The sequence below is a fragment of the Elephas maximus genome, chromosome X, assembly GCF_024166365.1.
Source record: "Elephas maximus indicus isolate mEleMax1 chromosome X, mEleMax1 primary haplotype, whole genome shotgun sequence".
NCBI lineage: Eukaryota > Metazoa > Chordata > Mammalia > Proboscidea > Elephantidae > Elephas > Elephas maximus.
Window position 1 is genome coordinate 114,319,254 of NC_064846.1, and position 18,969 is coordinate 114,338,222.

General features: G+C 41.1%; 1 protein-coding gene across 4 annotated transcripts in view; it reads left to right on the plus strand.

The window, feature by feature from the left end:
• The first annotated feature begins 395 nt into the window (after positions 1-395).
• Positions 396-18,969, plus strand: part of PHF8 (PHD finger protein 8) — a 119,932-nt gene continuing 101,358 nt past the window's right edge. For 2 of the 4 annotated variants that reach the window (XM_049872589.1, XM_049872588.1), the window contains exons 1-4: positions 396-992; positions 1,885-2,074; positions 17,900-17,985; positions 18,363-18,471. In XM_049872589.1, the coding sequence (XP_049728546.1) occupies positions 1,977-2,074; positions 17,900-17,985; positions 18,363-18,471 (293 nt within the window). In that variant the 5' untranslated portion in view covers positions 396-992; positions 1,885-1,976. Of the gene's footprint in view, positions 993-1,884; positions 2,075-17,899; positions 17,986-18,362; positions 18,472-18,969 lie in introns of those variants that run through there. The other 2 variants (XM_049872587.1, XM_049872590.1) reach the window with 2 other exon arrangements.

Here is an 18,969-nt window from a genome sequence, read left to right on the forward strand (position 1 = left end):
TTACCTCTTCTCATAGGGGTAAAAGGCTGGGAAGGAGGAGTAGCGGGGGGGTGCTTAACTCCATGTTTGCCTGGAAGAGGGAAAGGCTAGCATGTTTCTGGCCCCACTCAAAATGGAGCCAAAACACTGCCTCATCTAAGATGGCGGCCTCTCTGCTCAAGGTCTGCAGCTTCGATTGGGTTGGTTCAAAGGTAGCTGAGCCCCGCCCCTCTTCCGCAAATGGCGCTACGCCCCTGGTGACATCATATGGGAGATGGCTGCTTTTCCTTTCTCTGCGTGTGCCGGGGTTACCTCGCGTGTCCGGCCCTCATAAGATGGCGGTCGGGTTCGTCCCCTCGCGGCAGCGGCGCCACTCTCAATATGGTAGCTGTTTACCCCATATTTCTCCTCCCCTCTCTGCCTCTACTTCCTCATTGTTTTGAATAAACTTTATTGACTACTACAATTTACCACCACCGCCACTGGGCTTCTCCCGGCGATTTACCGGGTTGTTTTTCTTGAATCTGGCTGCCGACTGGTCTCATTCCTCGTTGGGTTGCTCGCGACTATCTCCTGCTGGCTCAGCTACAACGCCGCTTGCCCGTTCGCCGGGCAGCCGCCGGACTAGGCCAGAGCCGCGGTCTCCAGTAGGCCCTAACGGGCGGGCCTGCGGGGTGCTGTGGAGAGGGCTGCCCTAAAGCACCGCCGTGCAGACCCAGCGGGTGGTTCGAAGGAAGGCGAGCAAGGTTCATAGCCTTATTGTAACAATCCCAGAATTCGGCGCGCGCCGCCGGTGGGGCCGGAACTGCCCGCTGAGCCTCCGCTGAGCTAGGCGCCGAACTGTGCCGAAGCTAGTCCCGCCGCAGGCGTGTCGGTGGGAGTGAATTCTGCGGGCGTGAGAAGTCCCTGCAGCTTTGGGGATGAGGAGCCTCCTGTAGGGTTCGGACCGAAGACCTTATCAGGTTTGGAGCTGAGGAGGTTCCTGTCAGTTTTGGAGGCGTGAAGATATTCTCGTAAGTTTTGGGGGCTGCTGGGAGATTCCTGTCAGCTTAAAGATCTATGATGAAATCCCTGTCAGTTTCGGGGAACAGGGGACTCCTTGTCAGTTTGGGAGGACTGTAAGGAGATGCAGTGAAAAAATCCTTGTTTAGTTTCAGGAGTGTGAGGGAATTCTAGTCAGTTCCAGGGGTTTGGAAGAGAGGGTGCGACGAGAACCCTGTCATCTTTGAAGTAGAGGACGATCTGATCAGTTTTAAAATTGAGATTTATTTCAGTTTTGGGGGATGACGAGACTCTTGACTGGCCGTGGAAGGAGTGATTTTGAGAGTGAAGGAAAAGATCATTTAAACTCTCAGAACACAGCCCCAGGACCGTGATTTGAGTTGGGCACTAAGCCTTGCCTGCCTTGTACCTGCAGGTATTGAGGTAGTTTTCGAGTAATCCTTACAGACTTTCAGGGATCCTTCATCTCTCTCTAGTTAACCCCTATTTTGGGGTTAGGGAAGACTTTTTTCCTTTGGTGCCCCCAGCCTCATTCTTAAGGCTATGGTTTGCGTCATAATAAAGGGAGCCCTGGGAAGCAAGGGGAGGGAGCAAGGAGAAGGTTCAGTGAGGGATTAAAGAAGCTTCCCGAAAAGGCTTCAGATATTTTACCTGAAACCCGATGAGAACTTATCACTGACTCTAGGGGGCTTAAGAAGGGGGAGGGGGAGGGGAGCCTCGATGGCACAGTGCCGTCCTTTATTTGTTAATGAAATTTTGAAGGCCTGGTGGACATTCTCCTGTTGCCCCCTACAGCCGATCCAGCTGTGCTGCATCCTGGCAATGGTAATTCCCCATTTGTGAACTCAGGCTGGTACCCCGGGGGACCTGATTCACTCTATAAAAATTGTTGTTTGTGCCCAGCCTTCATTCAGAAAGGACTCCTGCTACCACCTTCCACATCTCTTGACGCCACGAACCTGGCCGGCTGCAGAAGGCTCCAAGGCCAGGCGAAGATGGCCTCTGTGCCAGTGTATTGCCTCTGCAGGCTGCCTTATGATGTGACCCGCTTCATGATTGAGTGTGACATGTGCCAGGATTGGTTTCACGGCAGGTAAGAGGGCAAGCCAAGCTGTACACAGCTCACTGATCTTTCCTTTGCTCCGCTGTTTTGGGTTCCCACTCAAAACTTTTTTTTCCCTCTCTCATCAAGAATTAACTCCAGCCCACCTCAGAGATCCAGGTTCTTCTGTCTCCCTTTGGTGACCAGGACATAGGTGACATTGGCCTGTGCTGTTTCTCTTTTCCCCTACGTATTTCTTCTTTTCACTCTTCTTTATAATATTAAAAAAAATTATAATTAATTTCCAACCACGAAGACATTATCAGTTTTTATGTTATGGCAATTTTGTTTTTCCTCAGACACTGACTTTGGGGGAGACAGTACTACATTTTTGAGATATTTGAGTGTAACATGTGAATTTGAGTCCTGGCTTTGCAACTTACTATCAATGTGACCTTGGGCAAGTTACTTTGCCTCTCTGAGCCTCATTGTCTTCATTTATAAAATGTAATAAATACTTCGTGATTTTGCATGCACTCAATACATGGGGGCAGAAATGCAATAGTGTTTTATTTTTACAATATTTATCTGCAGAGCCATCCAACTAAAATTGAATTAGTAGAAGAAATATGGGTAAAACAGCAGGAGTAATACTACTAATGCATTCCTTCCAGTTAACCATGTGTACTCATAAGCACCTGTCACCTAAGATTCCAGAGAGGTTAGTGTGTGGGATACAACTGTAATATTATCCAATTATTTTTTTATTATTTGGGATTTATATCCCAACTATGTAAAGACAACCCCGAGAGGGATTTGTACACTATAGTACAACAAAACAGTATAGGGTGTCCTCCTTTGTTGCATGTTAGATTCTAAAATTTTCAGTTGTCATTAGTCCCTTCCAAAGGAGCCATTCCTATTACCAAGCCCAGACCAAACTGAAGGTGATGGTGCTGAAATTCTGCTCTTGGCAGGGACTACGCCATGCAGTTTCTCCGCAAAAGAGTCAAATTCGTATTTAACTGATCTTTATTGCATATTTACCATGGTCCAACTGCCTCATGTTATTTCATTTAAGAGGGGACAGACCTAGAGGGTGATTTCTTTTTCCTTTCCTCTGGAAACAGGTGAGAACTAAGATGTCTTTCAGGATTTTTAGCGCTGGGTTTGGTTTTTTTCAGGATTTTTAGTATTTTTGATAGTGCTGATAAAGTCACACTTATGCTTAAAATTCTTCCAGTGGTTCCTCTACAGGATAAAATCTGATCTCCTTTGTGTGACAGACAAGACCTTTTGTGATCTACTTGTTCAGTCTCATTTATTATCATTCCTCTTCCCTTGCTCTTTATGTCCCAGTGAGACTGAATTGCTTTATACTGTTTTATGCTTCTGTGTCTTTTCCCATGTTATTCCCACTATTGTCCTCCCTTTTATAGCTCACAGAATACCCTTCCTCTGTAATAGGCCTCCTTCCTCTGGGTTCCCATTGTACTTTGTATTGCATCTTTATTAATTATTTCATTAGATCATAATTATAAGTATGTCGGTGTCATTCACTAGCGAGAGCTCTCTCAGGGCAGAGAAGTCATCTTTTCATTTTTGGTGTCCTCAGAATCGTTCAATGCCGAACATGTAATAGATGTAATAGATGCTGAGTACATTTTTGAATGAATGAATGAATCTTCATGAAAAAGGCTATTGCTTTAGATTGTTTCAGACCCGGGAAATGGGCTCCTGTCCACGATATAGAGAGCCCTTAATTCTGTAATCTGGGAACAGGGAACAGGAACAAATGCTTCCTGAGTACTTATTGTGTGCCAGACCCCATGACGGAGACTTTGCATAAATTATCTCATTTAATCTGTACCCAAGCTTGAAAATTAGATATTATTCTTTTAAATAATGTTTTTTAAATTTTTTTCCTGATTATACAGATGAGACAGTCTCATTATATAAAATATATATTTCTATATAGAAATATAGAAAAAGAATAAAGAAAATAAAAATCACCTATGATCCAGCACAATTCACTGTTAAATTTTTTGTTGCATTAACTCCTACCTGTTTATTTTAAATGTAAGCATTTACTTTTACAAAATGGGATTCTGTTATAAATACTGTTTTGTAACCTATCTTTTTCCCCACCGAACATTATAATGTATCTTACCAGGTCATTAACTATTCATCAGAAAACTGATTTCTGATATTCCACCGTATGTATGTGTCATCAGTTACTTGGTCATTTCTTCTATGGTTGGACACTTAGGTTATTTGTACTTTTTATATTATAAATAATACTGTGATGTGAGAGAAATTTTAGGGGTTCTGGAAATGTTTTGTATGTTGATATGGGTGCTGGTTAAAACAAAAAAGAAAAAAAATGTGGTGAACACTTTTGTAGTCACTTAACATTTACAATGAACACCATTAAGACCTTTAAGAATTCCAGATTTATAAATATCACAATGGGCGTATGGGCCAGGCCTCTCCTTAATCACATTTCTATGGCAAGTCCTGTTTCTGTGCATACCCTGACAAGTTCACTGCCTTAATTTCTTTTCCACGGAAGAAACCAAGTTTTTATTGTTTCTCCTGTTTCTCTCTATGGGCTGCTAGAGAACAAGGAAGCCAGCTGAGAATCAGTTCTTTGGTGGGTAGCTGTTTTTGCTTATTCAGTGCATTGTACATGTGCACATGTACACACACAGCTCATAGTCCTCCATTTAAGTTTGTACTTCAGCACAATTAAAAATTACTAAATATTATGAACTTTTCATTGTTGCTCACAATAGTTAAACTCACAAATTATAAACCCACAAATGCCTAGAGGCAATATAAACCTGCTTGCATCTCCGACCTCTTGTTTAGCAGCCGTAGCACAGTTCAAATCCGCCAGGTGCTCCTTGGAAATGCTACGGGGCAGTTCTACTCTGGCTTATAGGGTCGCTATGAGTCGGAATCAACTCGACAGCATTGGGTTTGGTTGGTTTGGTTTTGCATCTCTGATGACTTCCATAGGATATGGCTTTTTTGAAGTCCTATAAGGGATTATGGTATATAATGCCAAGTTACTTCCTGGAAAGGTTATAACAAGGGAGGCAGTTATTCCATTTTGCTGATGAGACTCTGGAACTCATGGAGGTTAAGTGACTTTCTGAGTCTGGATTTGAATTTAGCATTGTCTGATTCTAGAGCCCAGGTTCTCAAAAGTGGAAAGAATATGGCATAGCTCCATTCCTCTAACTGTAAAGGGCTGGATTTTGCAAAATACTTTGATTTGTAGAACAGTGGTCCTCAGAATTTAGAGTCCATCAGAATTGCTTGGAAGACCCGTTAAAACACAAGATTGTTGAGCTCCGCCTGTAGGGTTTCTGATTCAGTAGATGAGTGGGGTCTGCCGGCAAGAATCACTTATCCTGTCTTGATTCCCTCCCCTTCTGTGGAGTGTGACAGCTTCTAATATTGGGGGATGGGTAGGGTAACATATCGTTACCATACACCATGCATTTTCACAGTGTGACTCATTAACTGGTAATTTGTTTAAAATGCAGATCACCAGGCTAGGACTGGGACCCAGCAATCTGTATTTTAACAAACAGGTGATGTTGATGTACCCTAAACTTTGAGAATCATTGCTCTACACTGCCAGAGAAAGCTAGTTGGCGAGTATTTATTGATGTCTGGGGCTTTGCCCAAACAGTTAAGTGTTCAATTACTAACCAAAAGGTTGATGTTTCAAGCCCACCCAGAGGCACCTTAGAAGAAGGGCCTGGAGTTCTGCTTCTGAAAGGTTAGAATCCATTGCCATCAAGTCAGTTCCGACTCATGGCAACCCTATATAGGACAGAGCAGAACTATCTCATAGGGTTTCCAAGGAGCAGCTGGTAGATTTGAACTGCTGACTTTTTGGTTAGGAGCCAAGCTCTTAACTACTGCACCACCAAGGGTTGAAAAGCCTATGGAGTGCGGTTCTATTCTGCAACACATGGGGTCAACATGAGTCAACATCAACCGGTTTAGTGTTTTTTTTTTTGCTAGAACAGGTTTTGGCAAAAACCTCGTCCCTTACAGTTTTCCTATCTATAGAAGAATTGGTTGTCACATCCCTAAGGGGGTGGCTGTGATGTGAACTCTGAATTGTAGAAGAAATGGCCCCGGTTTCAGAGCTGGAAGATCTGGGTTCAAATTCTGACTCTGCTACTTATTTGTAAAGGATTTCATTCCTGAAAAACCTCAGTTCCCCTGAGGGTGGATGTGATGATTTAAATAAAATAGTAATAGCTATTTATTGAACACTAGCTAGTGTGCTAGCCACTATGCTAAACACTTTGCCAAATTATCTTTAACCTTTTTTTGGAGTTTTTAAATTATGATTTCAATTTATGTAATAGTTAAAGGATCATTTAAATTATCTGTTATATATTGGAACACTTAATTGTATTCGTGTAGAACCTGTGCATAGATCAAGAGGCAGTCGTTCGAACAGAACAAGGGAATACTGCATGGTTTAAAATCAGGAAAGGTGTGCATCAGGGTTGTACCCTTTCACCATATTTATTCAGTCTGTATGCTGAGCAAATAATCAGAGAAGCTGGACTATATGAAGAAGAACAGGGCATCAGGATTGGAGGAAGACTCATTAACAACCTGCGTTTTGCAGATGACACAACCTTGCTTGCTGAAAGTGAAGAGGACTTGAAGCACTTACTGATGAAGATCAAAGACTTCAGCCTTCAGTATGGATTACACCTCAACATAAAGAAAACAAAAATCTTCACAACCGTACAAATAAATAGCATCATGATAAATGGAGAAAATATTGATATTGTCAAGGATTTCATTTTACTTGGATCCACAATCAACACCCATGGAAGCAGCAGTCAAGAAATCAGTGCATTTATTGCACTGGGTAAATCTGCAAAAGACCTCTTTAAAGTGTAAAAAAGCAGAGATATCACTTTGAGAACTAAGGTGTGCCTGCTCCAAGCCATGGTATTTTCAGTCACCACATATGCATGCAAAAGCTGGACGATGAATAAGGAAGACCAAAGAAGAATGGATGCCTTTGAATGATGGTGTTGGTAAAGAATATTGAATATACTGTGGACTGCCCGAAGAACAAACAAATCTGTCTGGAAAGAAGTACAGCCAGAATGCTCCTTAGAAGAGAGGATGGCAAGACTTCATCTTAAATTATTTTGACATGTTATCAGGAGGGACCAGCCCTTGGAAAAAGACATCATGCTTAGTAGAGGGTCAGCGAAAAAGAGGAAAATCCTCAATGAGATAGACTGACACAGTGGCTGCAGCAATGGGCTCAAACATAGCAACAATTGTGAGGATGGCACAGGACTGGGCAGTATTTCATTCTGTTGTACATAGGGTCACTATGAATCAGAACCGGCTTGATGGCACCTAACAACATTATAAATTGGGTGTGCTGTGGAAGTTTGTGCTTTTCAAGGAATGTAGAATTGTTCATAATATTTCCGTATTATCCTTTCAATTCTGTAGGCTCTATAGTGATATTTCTTTTCATTCCTGATATGATAATTTGTGTCTTCTCTTTTTCTTTGTCAGTCTTGAAGGAGGTTTTTAATTTTATTGATATTTTCAAAGAACCAGCTTTTTTTTCTCATTGACTTTTTAAATTGTCTTTTTGTTTACAGTTTCATTGATTTCTGTACTTTATTTTTTCCTTCCTTTTGCTGGTTTTGGGTTTATTTTGCTCTTTTTCTAGTTTCTTGAGGTGGGAACTTAGATTATTGATTTCAGACTTATCTTTTCTCATATAAGCATTTAGTGCTATAAAATTCCTTCTCAGCACTGATTTAGCTGTGTCCCACAAATTTTGATATGTTGTATTTTCATTTTCATGTAGTTCAATGTATTTCTCTTTAGACTTTTTCTTTGTCCCGTGGATTATATAGAAGTATGTTGTTTAGTTTCCAAATGTTTGTAGATTTGTAGACTTCCTTTCATCTTTGTTATTGATTTCAAGTTTGATTCCATACTCATCAGAGAGTATACTCTGTATGATTTCAGTCCTTTTAAATTTGTTGAGTTTTGTTTTATGGCCCAGGATATGGTCTATCTTGTTAAGTGTTCCATGGCTGCTTGAAAAAAAATGTATATTCTGTTGTTGAGTGGAGTATTTATAAATGCCATTAATTTCTGTTGGTTGATGACGTTGTTGAATTCTTCTCTATCATTGCTGATTTTGTCTAGTCGTTCGATTAGTTGTTGAGAGAGAAGTATTGAGTATCCAAGGATAATTATGCATTTGTCTTTTTCCTTTTTGTTCTGTCAGTTGTTGCTTCACATATTTTGCATATGCATATAGGATTTCTATGTCACATTTGTGAAATTTTCACTCATTATTTCTTCAAATACTTTTCAACCCCACACTCTTTCTCCTCTTCCTCTGGGACTCTGATGACACAAATGTTAGATCTTTTCTTATAGTTCTGTATTTGCTGAAGCTCTGTTCATTTTTTTTTCAATTTATTTTCTTTCTGTTGTTCAGATTAGGTAATTTCTATTGCTTTATCTTCAGGTTCACTGATTCTTTCTTCTGTTGTCTCCACTTAGCTGTTGAGTCCATCCAGTGAGTTTTCTAATGTATTTTTCGCTTCTAAAAGTTCCACTTCGAACTTTGCAGGAAATGACAAATTAACTTGGATATTTCTGATCTTTTTTAAATAACAAAGATTGATAAAAATGCTGTTTTAACTCTTTATTTATGAATGAAGATATTGTCTTTCCAGGAAACAGGTGGGAGTAGGGCCCAACTTCTTGGGTATTCTCAAAGAACAGAGATTGAGCAGACAAATAGCCAGACAGAATTCTGAGCAACCTTGTCACCTCTACAGTTTCTCCAACCCTCAGCCACCACTCAGTTCCACACCCCTGAAGGAATTGAGTGCCTACTTTTGTGTTCTAATAACACTTGATGCTACTACCTCTACTAACATCCCCACTTTGTATTCTAGTCACATATTGTAGTGGTATAGTAGAGTCACACAGACCTGGATTTTTATCCTGCTTTGCTACTTATTATTTTTGTAATCTCCACCAAGCTACTTACCCACTCTGAGACTCAGATTTCTCACCTGCTAAATTAGAATAATATTAATAATGATAATGGTGATAAAAAAAATGATAATGATGATAGCCAATACTTATGTGACGGGTTTTGCTTTAAGCACTTTCCCTATTTTAGCTCATTTAATCCCCTAACAGTCCTACAAGGTGGTACTATTATTTCTCCCATTTTACAGGTATAGAAACTGAGGCACAGAGAGGTTGAGTAAGTTGCCTAAGTTCACATTGCTAGTAAGTGACAGAGATGAATTCAAACCCATGCATTTTGGCTCACAACTTGGTACTTTTAACTGCTGTGCTATGCTGTCTCTGAATACTGTACAGAATTCTCTGATTTGTTGTGGAGTTTAAATGTGATAATATGTTGAAATTCATAGTTCAGTTTTCTCCTCATTTTCCTTTCTGCAGGCTTCAAATTCACTTGTTCAGTCACCATCCCCTTAAAAGCCAAAAAACCAAACCCATTGCTGTCAAGTTGATTCCAACTCATAGTGACCTATAGGACAGAGTAGAAGTGCCCCATAGGGTTTCCAAGGAGCAGCTGGTGGATTTGAACTGCCGACCTTTTGGTTAGCAGCCGAGCTCTTCACCACTGAGTTGCCAGGGTCCCCACCATCCCCTTACCCTACTTTATTTTCTTTATAGCACTTACTACTATACGAAACTGTTTTGACACCACTTATCTCCATCTCTAGAGTGCCCACTTCATGAGGGCATATCTGTGCTCAATATTTGTTGAATTTGTGTAGTTATTAACTCAATAAATATTTATTGAGTGCCTACCATATGCTGGACTCTGGTGAGCACTGAGGATAATTCATCTTAATCTCAAGACCTGGAGCTGTAATAATTGTTCTCTTCACTAGGGAAACCGTCCAAAGCGAAGCATTTACTACCCTTGGTCCTAGGTGATAATTATTGAGCCAGAAGCCTGATTTTCACTGGTCTCCCTCCCTGATCTGAGGAGTTATCTAGCCCAGTGAATGTTTGTTGAACTGGGTTAGATAATAGGTAGAGCAAGACTTGGAGATGGATAAGGTAAGGACTTTGGTGAACAAGATATACTGTCTGTTGAATGTAGTGGGAGCAGACAGCAAGTAAATGAGCAGTTACAAGTCAGCATGCTGAGTACTGAAATAGGAACAGTGTGGTGTGCCACAGCAGCAGGGAAGAAGTAGACCAGCAATGTTCCAGGCAGAGGGAGTTGCATGTGTTGAAGCCGAGAGACCAGAAAGAGATTGGCACTGAGAATCCAGCTGGCGTTTTAGGGCAGGACTGGTTTCATGGGCATGGGACCATTGTAGTCACTCAGAAGGGGGCCCAGCATCTGAGGCTTAATGAATGCTCTGTGGTTGTTGTCTTGAAAGTCTTAATAATTTTTCCTTTGAATTTGTGTTTTGTAAGGGAAGTCCGATGGGACAATGGGCCTGTGCTAGGGACTTAGAGCCTTGGCTCACATGTGGTCCTATCTCCTGCTGCCTCCCTGCCTCCTCGAACAGCTTCCTGGGGTGCTGGGCCAGGGTGCAGGTTTGGGGAGAGTTGGGGTCAGGTGCGTGTACCCTGTGCACTGCATCTTGGTACAGGGCCCCTGGGCACCTGTGAGGGCCTGCGCTTACCAAAGGGAATGTGACGTTAAATAGCAAATGAACACCATGACAAACTGAGTAAGAGAGACCACAGAAGAAAGGAAAAAGCCTTTTTCCCAATTTTCGAAGAGGCCCCAATTTTCTTTTTGTTCTAGGCCCTATAAATTATGGAGCCAGAGGTGTGTCAGGGGCTGAAGGTGAGGCCAGACAGGCAAAGCCTTTTAGGTCACGTTACGTTCAAAAGTTTATATTTTACCTTATTAAAATAGGGAGCCTGTGAAATGTTTTAAGGATGAGTTGACAGGATTGAAATAATATTTTTAAATGATCGCTCTGGCTGTAGTATAGAGGACCAGTTGAGTGGGGACAGAATAGAGGCCAGGAGCCCATTTAGGAGGGCAGGAAAATAATCCCAGTTAGAGATAATGGTGGCCTGGACTAGGATAGGGGCCATGAAGATGACAGGACAGAATTGATAGCTACTCAGGAGATGGATTTGATAGAACTTAGTGATAACTTGGGTTATAGTAGCAAATACACAGTGATCACTTACTGTGTGCCAAGCACTGTACTAAGCACTTTATATAAATTGATTCATTTGCTTTTGTATTCATTTTTGTAAAATAATTTTATTTTGTTGTTGTTGAGAATATACACAGCAAAACATACACCAATTCAACAGCTTCTACTTTTAGTGACATTGATTACATTCTTTGAGCTTTGCAACCATTCTTGCCCTCTTTTTCTGAGTTGTTCCCCCCCCCCGCCATTAACATGAACTTACTGCCTGCTAAGGTTCCTGTCTGATCTTTTGAGTTGCTCTTGTCAATTTGATTCCATATAAATAGTTCTTAAAAGAGCACAATGCTCAGGGCAGACATTCTTTACTAGTAGAGCTAAACTATTGTTTGGTTTTAAGAAGACTTCAGAGGATAGTTTTGGTTTAAGATTATCTCAGAACACTACTTTCAGGGGTTCATACAGCCTCCATGGCTCCAGAATATCTAGATTCCATGAGAATTTGAAATTCTATTCTGCATTCCCCTTTTGATCAGGATTCTTCTATAGAATCTTTGATCAAAATGTTCAGTAATGGTAGTCAGGTACCATCCAGTTCTGGTCTCATGGCAAAGGAGGCAGTTGTTCATGGAGGCAAATAGCTACACGGTCCGCTTCCTCCTCCTATTCCTGACTCTCCTTCTTCCCCTGTTGCTCTAGGTGAATAGAGACCAATTGTTGTGTCTTGGAAGGCTGCATGCAAGTTTTTAAGACCTAGACCCTAGGCAGTGAACTAGGAGGTAGAACAGAAGCACCAAACACATTATTATGCCTATTAACTAGAATGTCCCATGAAACCATGACCCTAAACCTCCAAACCGAGGAACCAAATCTCATGAGATATGTTATGGATTGAATTGTGTCCCCTAAAAATGTGTGTTAACTTGGCTAGGCCATGATTCCCAGTATTGTGTGGTTGTCCACCATTTTGTGATCTGATGTGGTTACCCTATGTGTTATAAATCCTAACCTATGTGATGTTAATGAGGTGTGATTAGAGGCAGTTATGTTAATGAGGCAGGACTCAATCTACAGGATTAGGTTAAGAGAGAATCCCCACCCTACAATTCAAAGGTGCCAATTCTTCCTCAGCTGTCTTTATTCATGATCCAGCTTTTGCAGCCGTATGAGCCATATGACCCATGGCTTGGGTCAGGGGCACCTTAGTCCTCAAGGTGACATCTTTGCATTTCAACACTTTAAAGAGGTCTTTTGCAGCAGATTTGTCAGTGCTGATTGTGGATCCAAGGAAAATGAAATCCTTGGCAGTCTCACTATGATCTCCGTTTATCATGATGTTGCTTTTTGATCCAGTTGTGAGGATTTTTGTTTTCTTTACATTGCCCTATAGGGTCACTATAAGTTGGAATTGACTTGATGGCTTCGAAGTTTGTTTTTTGGGATTTTGCTCTCTCTATTCCAGAAACACTGTCCTCCTTTTTGTTGTTTCAGTATTCTAGGCATTCTCCTGCCACAAGGCTTTTGTACTTAATGTTCTCTCTAATTGGGAATGCTTTTCCCTTATATCCGTATGGCTTGTTACCTTACTTCTTTCAGGTCTTTATTCAAAAGTTTCCCTTCCCTAAAATTTCACTACCACTGCCATTTCCCTTCCACTGCGTGTGTGTGTGTGTGTCAGCTCTTCTCACTGACATATATTTCACTGATTTTTCTTGTTTCTTGTCTGCTTCCTCCACTACAATGCCAGCAGGAAGGCAGGGTTTTTGTGCTTTAGATGAAAGTTTACAGGGCAGATCAGTTTCTCATTCAATAATTAATACACATATTGTTTTGTTACACTGGTTGCCAACCCTGTGATGTGTCAGCACTCTCCCCTTCTCGACCTTCCATTCCCCATTTCCATTTGTCCAGCTTTCCTATCCCCTCCTGCCTTCTTGTCCTTGCCCCTGGGTTGGTGTGCCCATTTAGTCTCATACACATAGTGGAACTATGTGTGTTATTGTTTATTTTATAGGCCTGTCTAATCTGTGGCTGAAGGGTGCACCACAGGAGTGACTTCAGTACTGAGTTAAAAGGGTGTCCAGGGGGCATCTCTTGGGTTTTTTCCAGTCTCTGTCAGACCAGTAAGTCTATCTTATTTTGCAAGTTAGGATTTGGTTCTACATTTTTCTCCAACTATGTCCGGGACCCTCTTTTGTGATCCCTGTCAGAGCATTCAGTGAAGGCAGGGGTTTTTGTATGCTTTGTTCTGTGTCTGTCTCCCCAGCACCTAGACCAGGGTCTGGCAAACCAAAAAAAAACCCAAACCCGTTGCCGTTGAGTTGATTCCGATTCATAGCAACCTTATAGCAGATGCTCATTAAATATTTGCTGAATGAGTGTACACTGGGGAGACAGGGTGTTATGGAAATCAAGGGTAGAGAGTGCAGGGTCAGTAGTGTGCAAATGCTGGTAAGAGGTCAAGCGAGATGAAGAAAAGAAGTATTTATTGCATGTGTCAACAAGGAGGTCAGGACCTTGGTGAGATCTGTTTTAGAAAGAGGATGGGGACTGCAGCAGAAGGGTGAGAGAGTGTACACAGCAATTCTAAATTTTTTTTTATAGATTTGATTGTGATACAGATTATCTCTGGATGCTACTGGGTGGCTGGGGTGGAAGGGAGACTTTTTTTTTCCGCTGTATACACCTCTGTACCTTTTGTGTTTTAGACCATGGACAAGTGTTATCTGTTAGAATAAAAATCATTATGAAGCTGCATAGGTTTAAACAAAGAAGATATTTGACTGTGAAGGGGCAGAGAGGGGCAAACAGGAAGGAGGAAGAGGTGGATCACCTCTTTTTTATTTGTAAAGATTGAGGAGCTTGTTTAAATGCTAATAGAAGGAGAAGGGAAAGAGAGAGAGGTTGAAGATACTGCAGAAAGAAGGGAAATTGATTGAGAAGATAAGAAGAGATATGATTCAGGTGGAACAACTGGCTTTAGAAAGAAGGAAGGATAGCAGGAGACAAGGGTAGATGCAGAACAAAGTAGATTTGATGGTGGAAAGTTGAGGTAAGTTTACATCTGAGTACTTCATTTCCTCCAAGAAGTAGGAGGCAAGGTCATTTGCTGAGAGACTAGGAAGTTAGTGGGGCCAGAGATTTGAAATAGCCACTTTGGAGAATGGGAGGGAGAACTGAGCAGGGAAATGTAGGACTGCCAGGCAACATAACCCAGATATTTTGGACAGTGTAAATTTATTCTGGCACCAATCCATTGGGCGATTTTTTCTCCAGCCATGTCCAATGGTTCAGTTTTATGTAGTTGGATTGATCCAGGGTTGGGGTTTGCACATGGGTGTGATGGAAAGGCAGTGGGGCAAGTGAGGTGAAGATATCTGTAAGAAGATGGTTGAAGTGAGGAATTCTGGAATCTAAGCTAGATAGGGAAGGAGGATCAAGTCTAGAGTGATTGGATAGGGGAAAAGTAAGAGGATCAAGGGGTTGTGAGAGGTGTGAGGGCGAACAGGTGTGGTTAGTGATTGTTGGATGGATACATTCTCGTGGTCAGAGAGTGTGATGTATGAAATATATTCCAGAGATGGAGTGATTGCAGGTGTTGACAAGGTCTGGGGTAAGGCCATGAGAGTTGGTGGCAGAAATGGGAGTGGAGATAACAGTCTCAGAAGAGGAAAAGGTCAAAAAACTAAGAGGCCAGGATGTTAGGCCTCCACGTTGATACTTATGTCACATGGGATGTTAGCAGGACTTGGGATGGAGTGGAATCTGTGAGCAGGTTCATCAGTGAGTGCAGAAGGTATGCTGGGGAGGTGAGCAATGATGAAGAAGAGTATGAAGTGGATGGTATGAAACTCAGAGGACTAGGGGACTTAACACAAGGTTAGAGGAGAGATGATCTAGAAATCTCACCGGAGAGTGAGGGGGATGTCTACCCACAGTCCAGCCCTGAGTTATGAGGCCATGGGAGAATGTGTAGCCTCTACCTGACAGAGCTCTATCATGGTACTTCTCCAGCTTTCTGTGGCAAAGGACCAGGATTTTTTTTCAAACCATGGTGAACCAATTCTTTTATAAAATTAAAAAGCGAATTACCAGAAAAATGATATGAAAAAGGTAACACAAAATACAAATCCCAATTTTTTATTATTAGATTCAACAGAATAATACTGCTCTGCCAGATTGTTGTAAAAGTTTTTAGATGCTTACTGTCCCTTTCTGTTCTTATTACAGACCTGTAATAAACACTTCATGGACCAGGATCAATTCAAGGACCACACTTTGAGTAGCACTGGTATAGAGGAAGAGAACCCAGGTTCATTTAAGCCAGAAAGAGAAGGATGGATTTATTGAAGGGAATGCGAATGTAGATGGGTTTGTTTACCAGGGAATGGGGTTATTAAAGGTACAACAGAAAAGTTGTGGAAGGAGAAGAACAGTAGGTGTTTGGGGTAGAGAAAACACATAGCTATATGGGGATGAAAGTTCAAGAAAGATAGATGCCTGGAGGGGCTTCCTTCTTGAACGGTGTCCTAGGGTAACAGGGATGTGAGACAGAAAGCATGTAGTCCATGAAAGTGAGTTAATTTAATTACTAAATTTTTATTAAAAAAATTTTTTTTGATGCTGTGTTTTCACTAATTATGGCATGCTGATTCAAAGACCAATTCAGTATTTTTGATATGAGTTATGGATTTTGAGATACATGATATGGTAATACAAGCACTGTGGCGCCACTGATCTGTGGTGTGACAGTATACCAATAAAAAATACAAAGATAGTTTGAGAAGGCCTTTCCATTAGGTTCCATGGGGAACCTCTGGTTTGCCAAATATGACATAGAAAAACCAAAACAAACCCATCGAGGCTCCCTAACTATTACACAGGAAAGCCATAATCATGCTTGCAAGCCTTATCTCACAGAAATTAAGGAAAAAAAGGCAAAAGTTTACAAAACTAACACATCCAGGAAGCATCACCTAATAGAATGCTCAACCTACACAACAGTGAGGCTCCAGCTCCGGTCTGCTGAGCTTCATGCATTTCAAAAGGGACCCACCTTGACGCTAAATGCAATAGAACCAGAATAACGCACTATCTACGAGATCCAGAGGCATAAAAAAGTGGCTGTTACACAGTTACACCAATAGTACTGGAAGGGTCAATGCTGCAAGGTATACGGAATGCATTTAAAAAAAAAGTTTTGAGGTGAAGGGTGGGGTGTAAACTGGGTAAAAGAATAATATTAGTTATCACTTATTGCTTAACTTGTTGCATACTAGACTGCTCACTGTGCTCGGCACTTTACATACATTATCTGATTGAATTGTCCCTTAAAAATCTACAAAGTTGATGGTGATATCCCTAATTTATTGATATGCAATAGGCTTATAAGCATAGGATAGTCAGGAACATGGTGGAGTCCTTATCCCGGGAAGTCAAGTTTATGAGAATGATTTTTCTGAAACATTTTGGCCCAGTAGTTAAGAGATTGGCTGCTAACCAAAAGGTTGACAGTTCAAATCCACCAGCCACTTCTTGGAAGCCCTATGGGGTAGTTCTACTCTGTCCTATAGGCTTGTTATGAGTTGGAATCGACTCAGTGGCAACGGATAATAGGTACTCTATTTTATGTTCCCTGTTATGGGTGGTGCAAACGGTTCACAAGCTTGGCTGCTAAGTGAAAGGCTAGAGGTTAGGTTGGAGGTCCTATCCGCCCAGAGGCATCTTGGGAGAAAGGCCTACCCAGCTACTTCTGAAGACTCAGCTGATAAAAATCTATGGAGCACAGTTCTACTCTGCATGCATGGGGTTGGCATGAGTTGGGGTTGACTCGATGGTGACTGTGGTTTTTTTTTTTTTTTTTTTTGCTTTGTGTAGCAGATCAAAGATTTTAGAAGATTAATCTTAGCCAGTAGGTATTTGGAGGTCCAGTGATGACTTTCCTTATGAGGAAGGGTTTAATTTTGTGCAATTACCACCTCACATACTGCAAACTCAGATTTTCAAAATTAAATAAATCTTTTTTAGACTTTAAAATATGACATAAGTAACATGTTAGTTGTAGAAAATACAGAAAAGGGAAGAGAAAACAAGACTACTTGTAATCTTCAAGAGAACCACTGTTGACTATAAAATATTCTTTTTCAGTTCTTTTCATTTAATAAAATATCTCATTAAATTTTAAAATTTTGATTACATGTTAAAATAATATTTTGGGTATATTGGGTTAAATAAAGTGTTAAAATTAATTTCACCTGTTTCTTTTTACTTTTTTAATGTGGCTATTAGAAAATTTTAAATTACGTGTTTGGATCACATTAGATTTCTATTAGACACCACTGCTCTAGAGTCTTTTCCTGCTTTGACCATTCCGAATCTTAAGGAAGCTTTACTGTATATACATTTTTAGCTTTGTCATAATTGTTTTAGACCAGTGTGGTTCCATAGGACTTTTCTGCATCGATAAAAACGTTCAAGTGGCTACTGAGCACTTGAAATGTGGCTAGAGTGATAGAGGCACAGAATTTCAAATTTTATTTAATTTTAATCAATTTATATGTAGAAACCCATGTATGCCTAATAGCTATCTGTACTGGACAGCACAATTCTAGACCTTATGAAAAATAAAATTTTTGTAAACTGTGGCCGATTTTTTCTTTTCCAGTTGTGTTGGTGTTGAAGAGGAGAAGGCTGCTGACATTGACCTCTACCACTGCCCCAACTGCGAGGTCTTACATGGGCCCTCTGTTAGTAAGTAGATCTTGAGGTTTCCAAGAGAAGGGGTTTCAGACAGAGGCAAAGCAAAGGAAGCTTGACAGTGTGGTTACCTTTGCCTAAGTACTTAAGATTTGCCTCCCTTTGGAAATAGCAGAAGCCTGTGAAGGCCCAATAGGCCAGCAACTGCTCTGCTAAAAGCGGAGTTTGAGGCTTCTCCTCCCTAGGGCTTCCACAGAGGAAGCATCCATCCTCTCCACCAACTTTCTTGAGTCTGCGAGGGCCTTGTTGACTCCAGATGCTCCAAGGGGATGTTAGATTGGAAGAGAAGCAGGATTTGCAGAGGCCTTTGCTCTTGGATCTATACCTTATGGCCATTCTGACTCATGGTCTCATGTCTTTTCCTGGCTTAGTGAAAAAACGCCGTGGATCTTCAAAAGGGCATGATACACACAAGGGAAAGCCGGTGAAGACTGGGAGTCCTTCGTTCATTCGAGAGCTCCGGAGTAGGACCTTTGACAGGTGAGGACTCCTGTCCAACAGCTGGTGAATGCCAGGGCTCTGGGAGGCTGAGACCCATCTCTTCCCAGGTTTCCCACTAGACATCCCATTATGTGCTTTCCCCATTTGGGTTCAGGTTTCTGCAAGTTCCCTCTGGTGAGGAATCTTGTATTTTGGTCAGTTTCTGAGAAACAGTTGCTAGAGTTCCATTTCTTGTGCAGAATATATTAAGGTCCTCTTGCAGAAACTTTTGGTAGATAGGGAAGCAATAATCCCCTAATTCAGGAGAGGATGTTTTGATGCACTCAAATGCTGGAACTTTCAAGAGTCTTAAAGATTAGAAAGTTTGAAACTTAAAACAAAAAATGTTGAGTGGTTGTGTATTTCTTTTACAATCATGAAAAAGAATTTATTAAGCTGGCCTTATTAAAAATAAATCACTGGAATTGAGCAGAAATAATGAGTTAAAAAATAAATGAATAAAGCACTCTCTTGCTTGGCTTTTAACTCACTGAACCA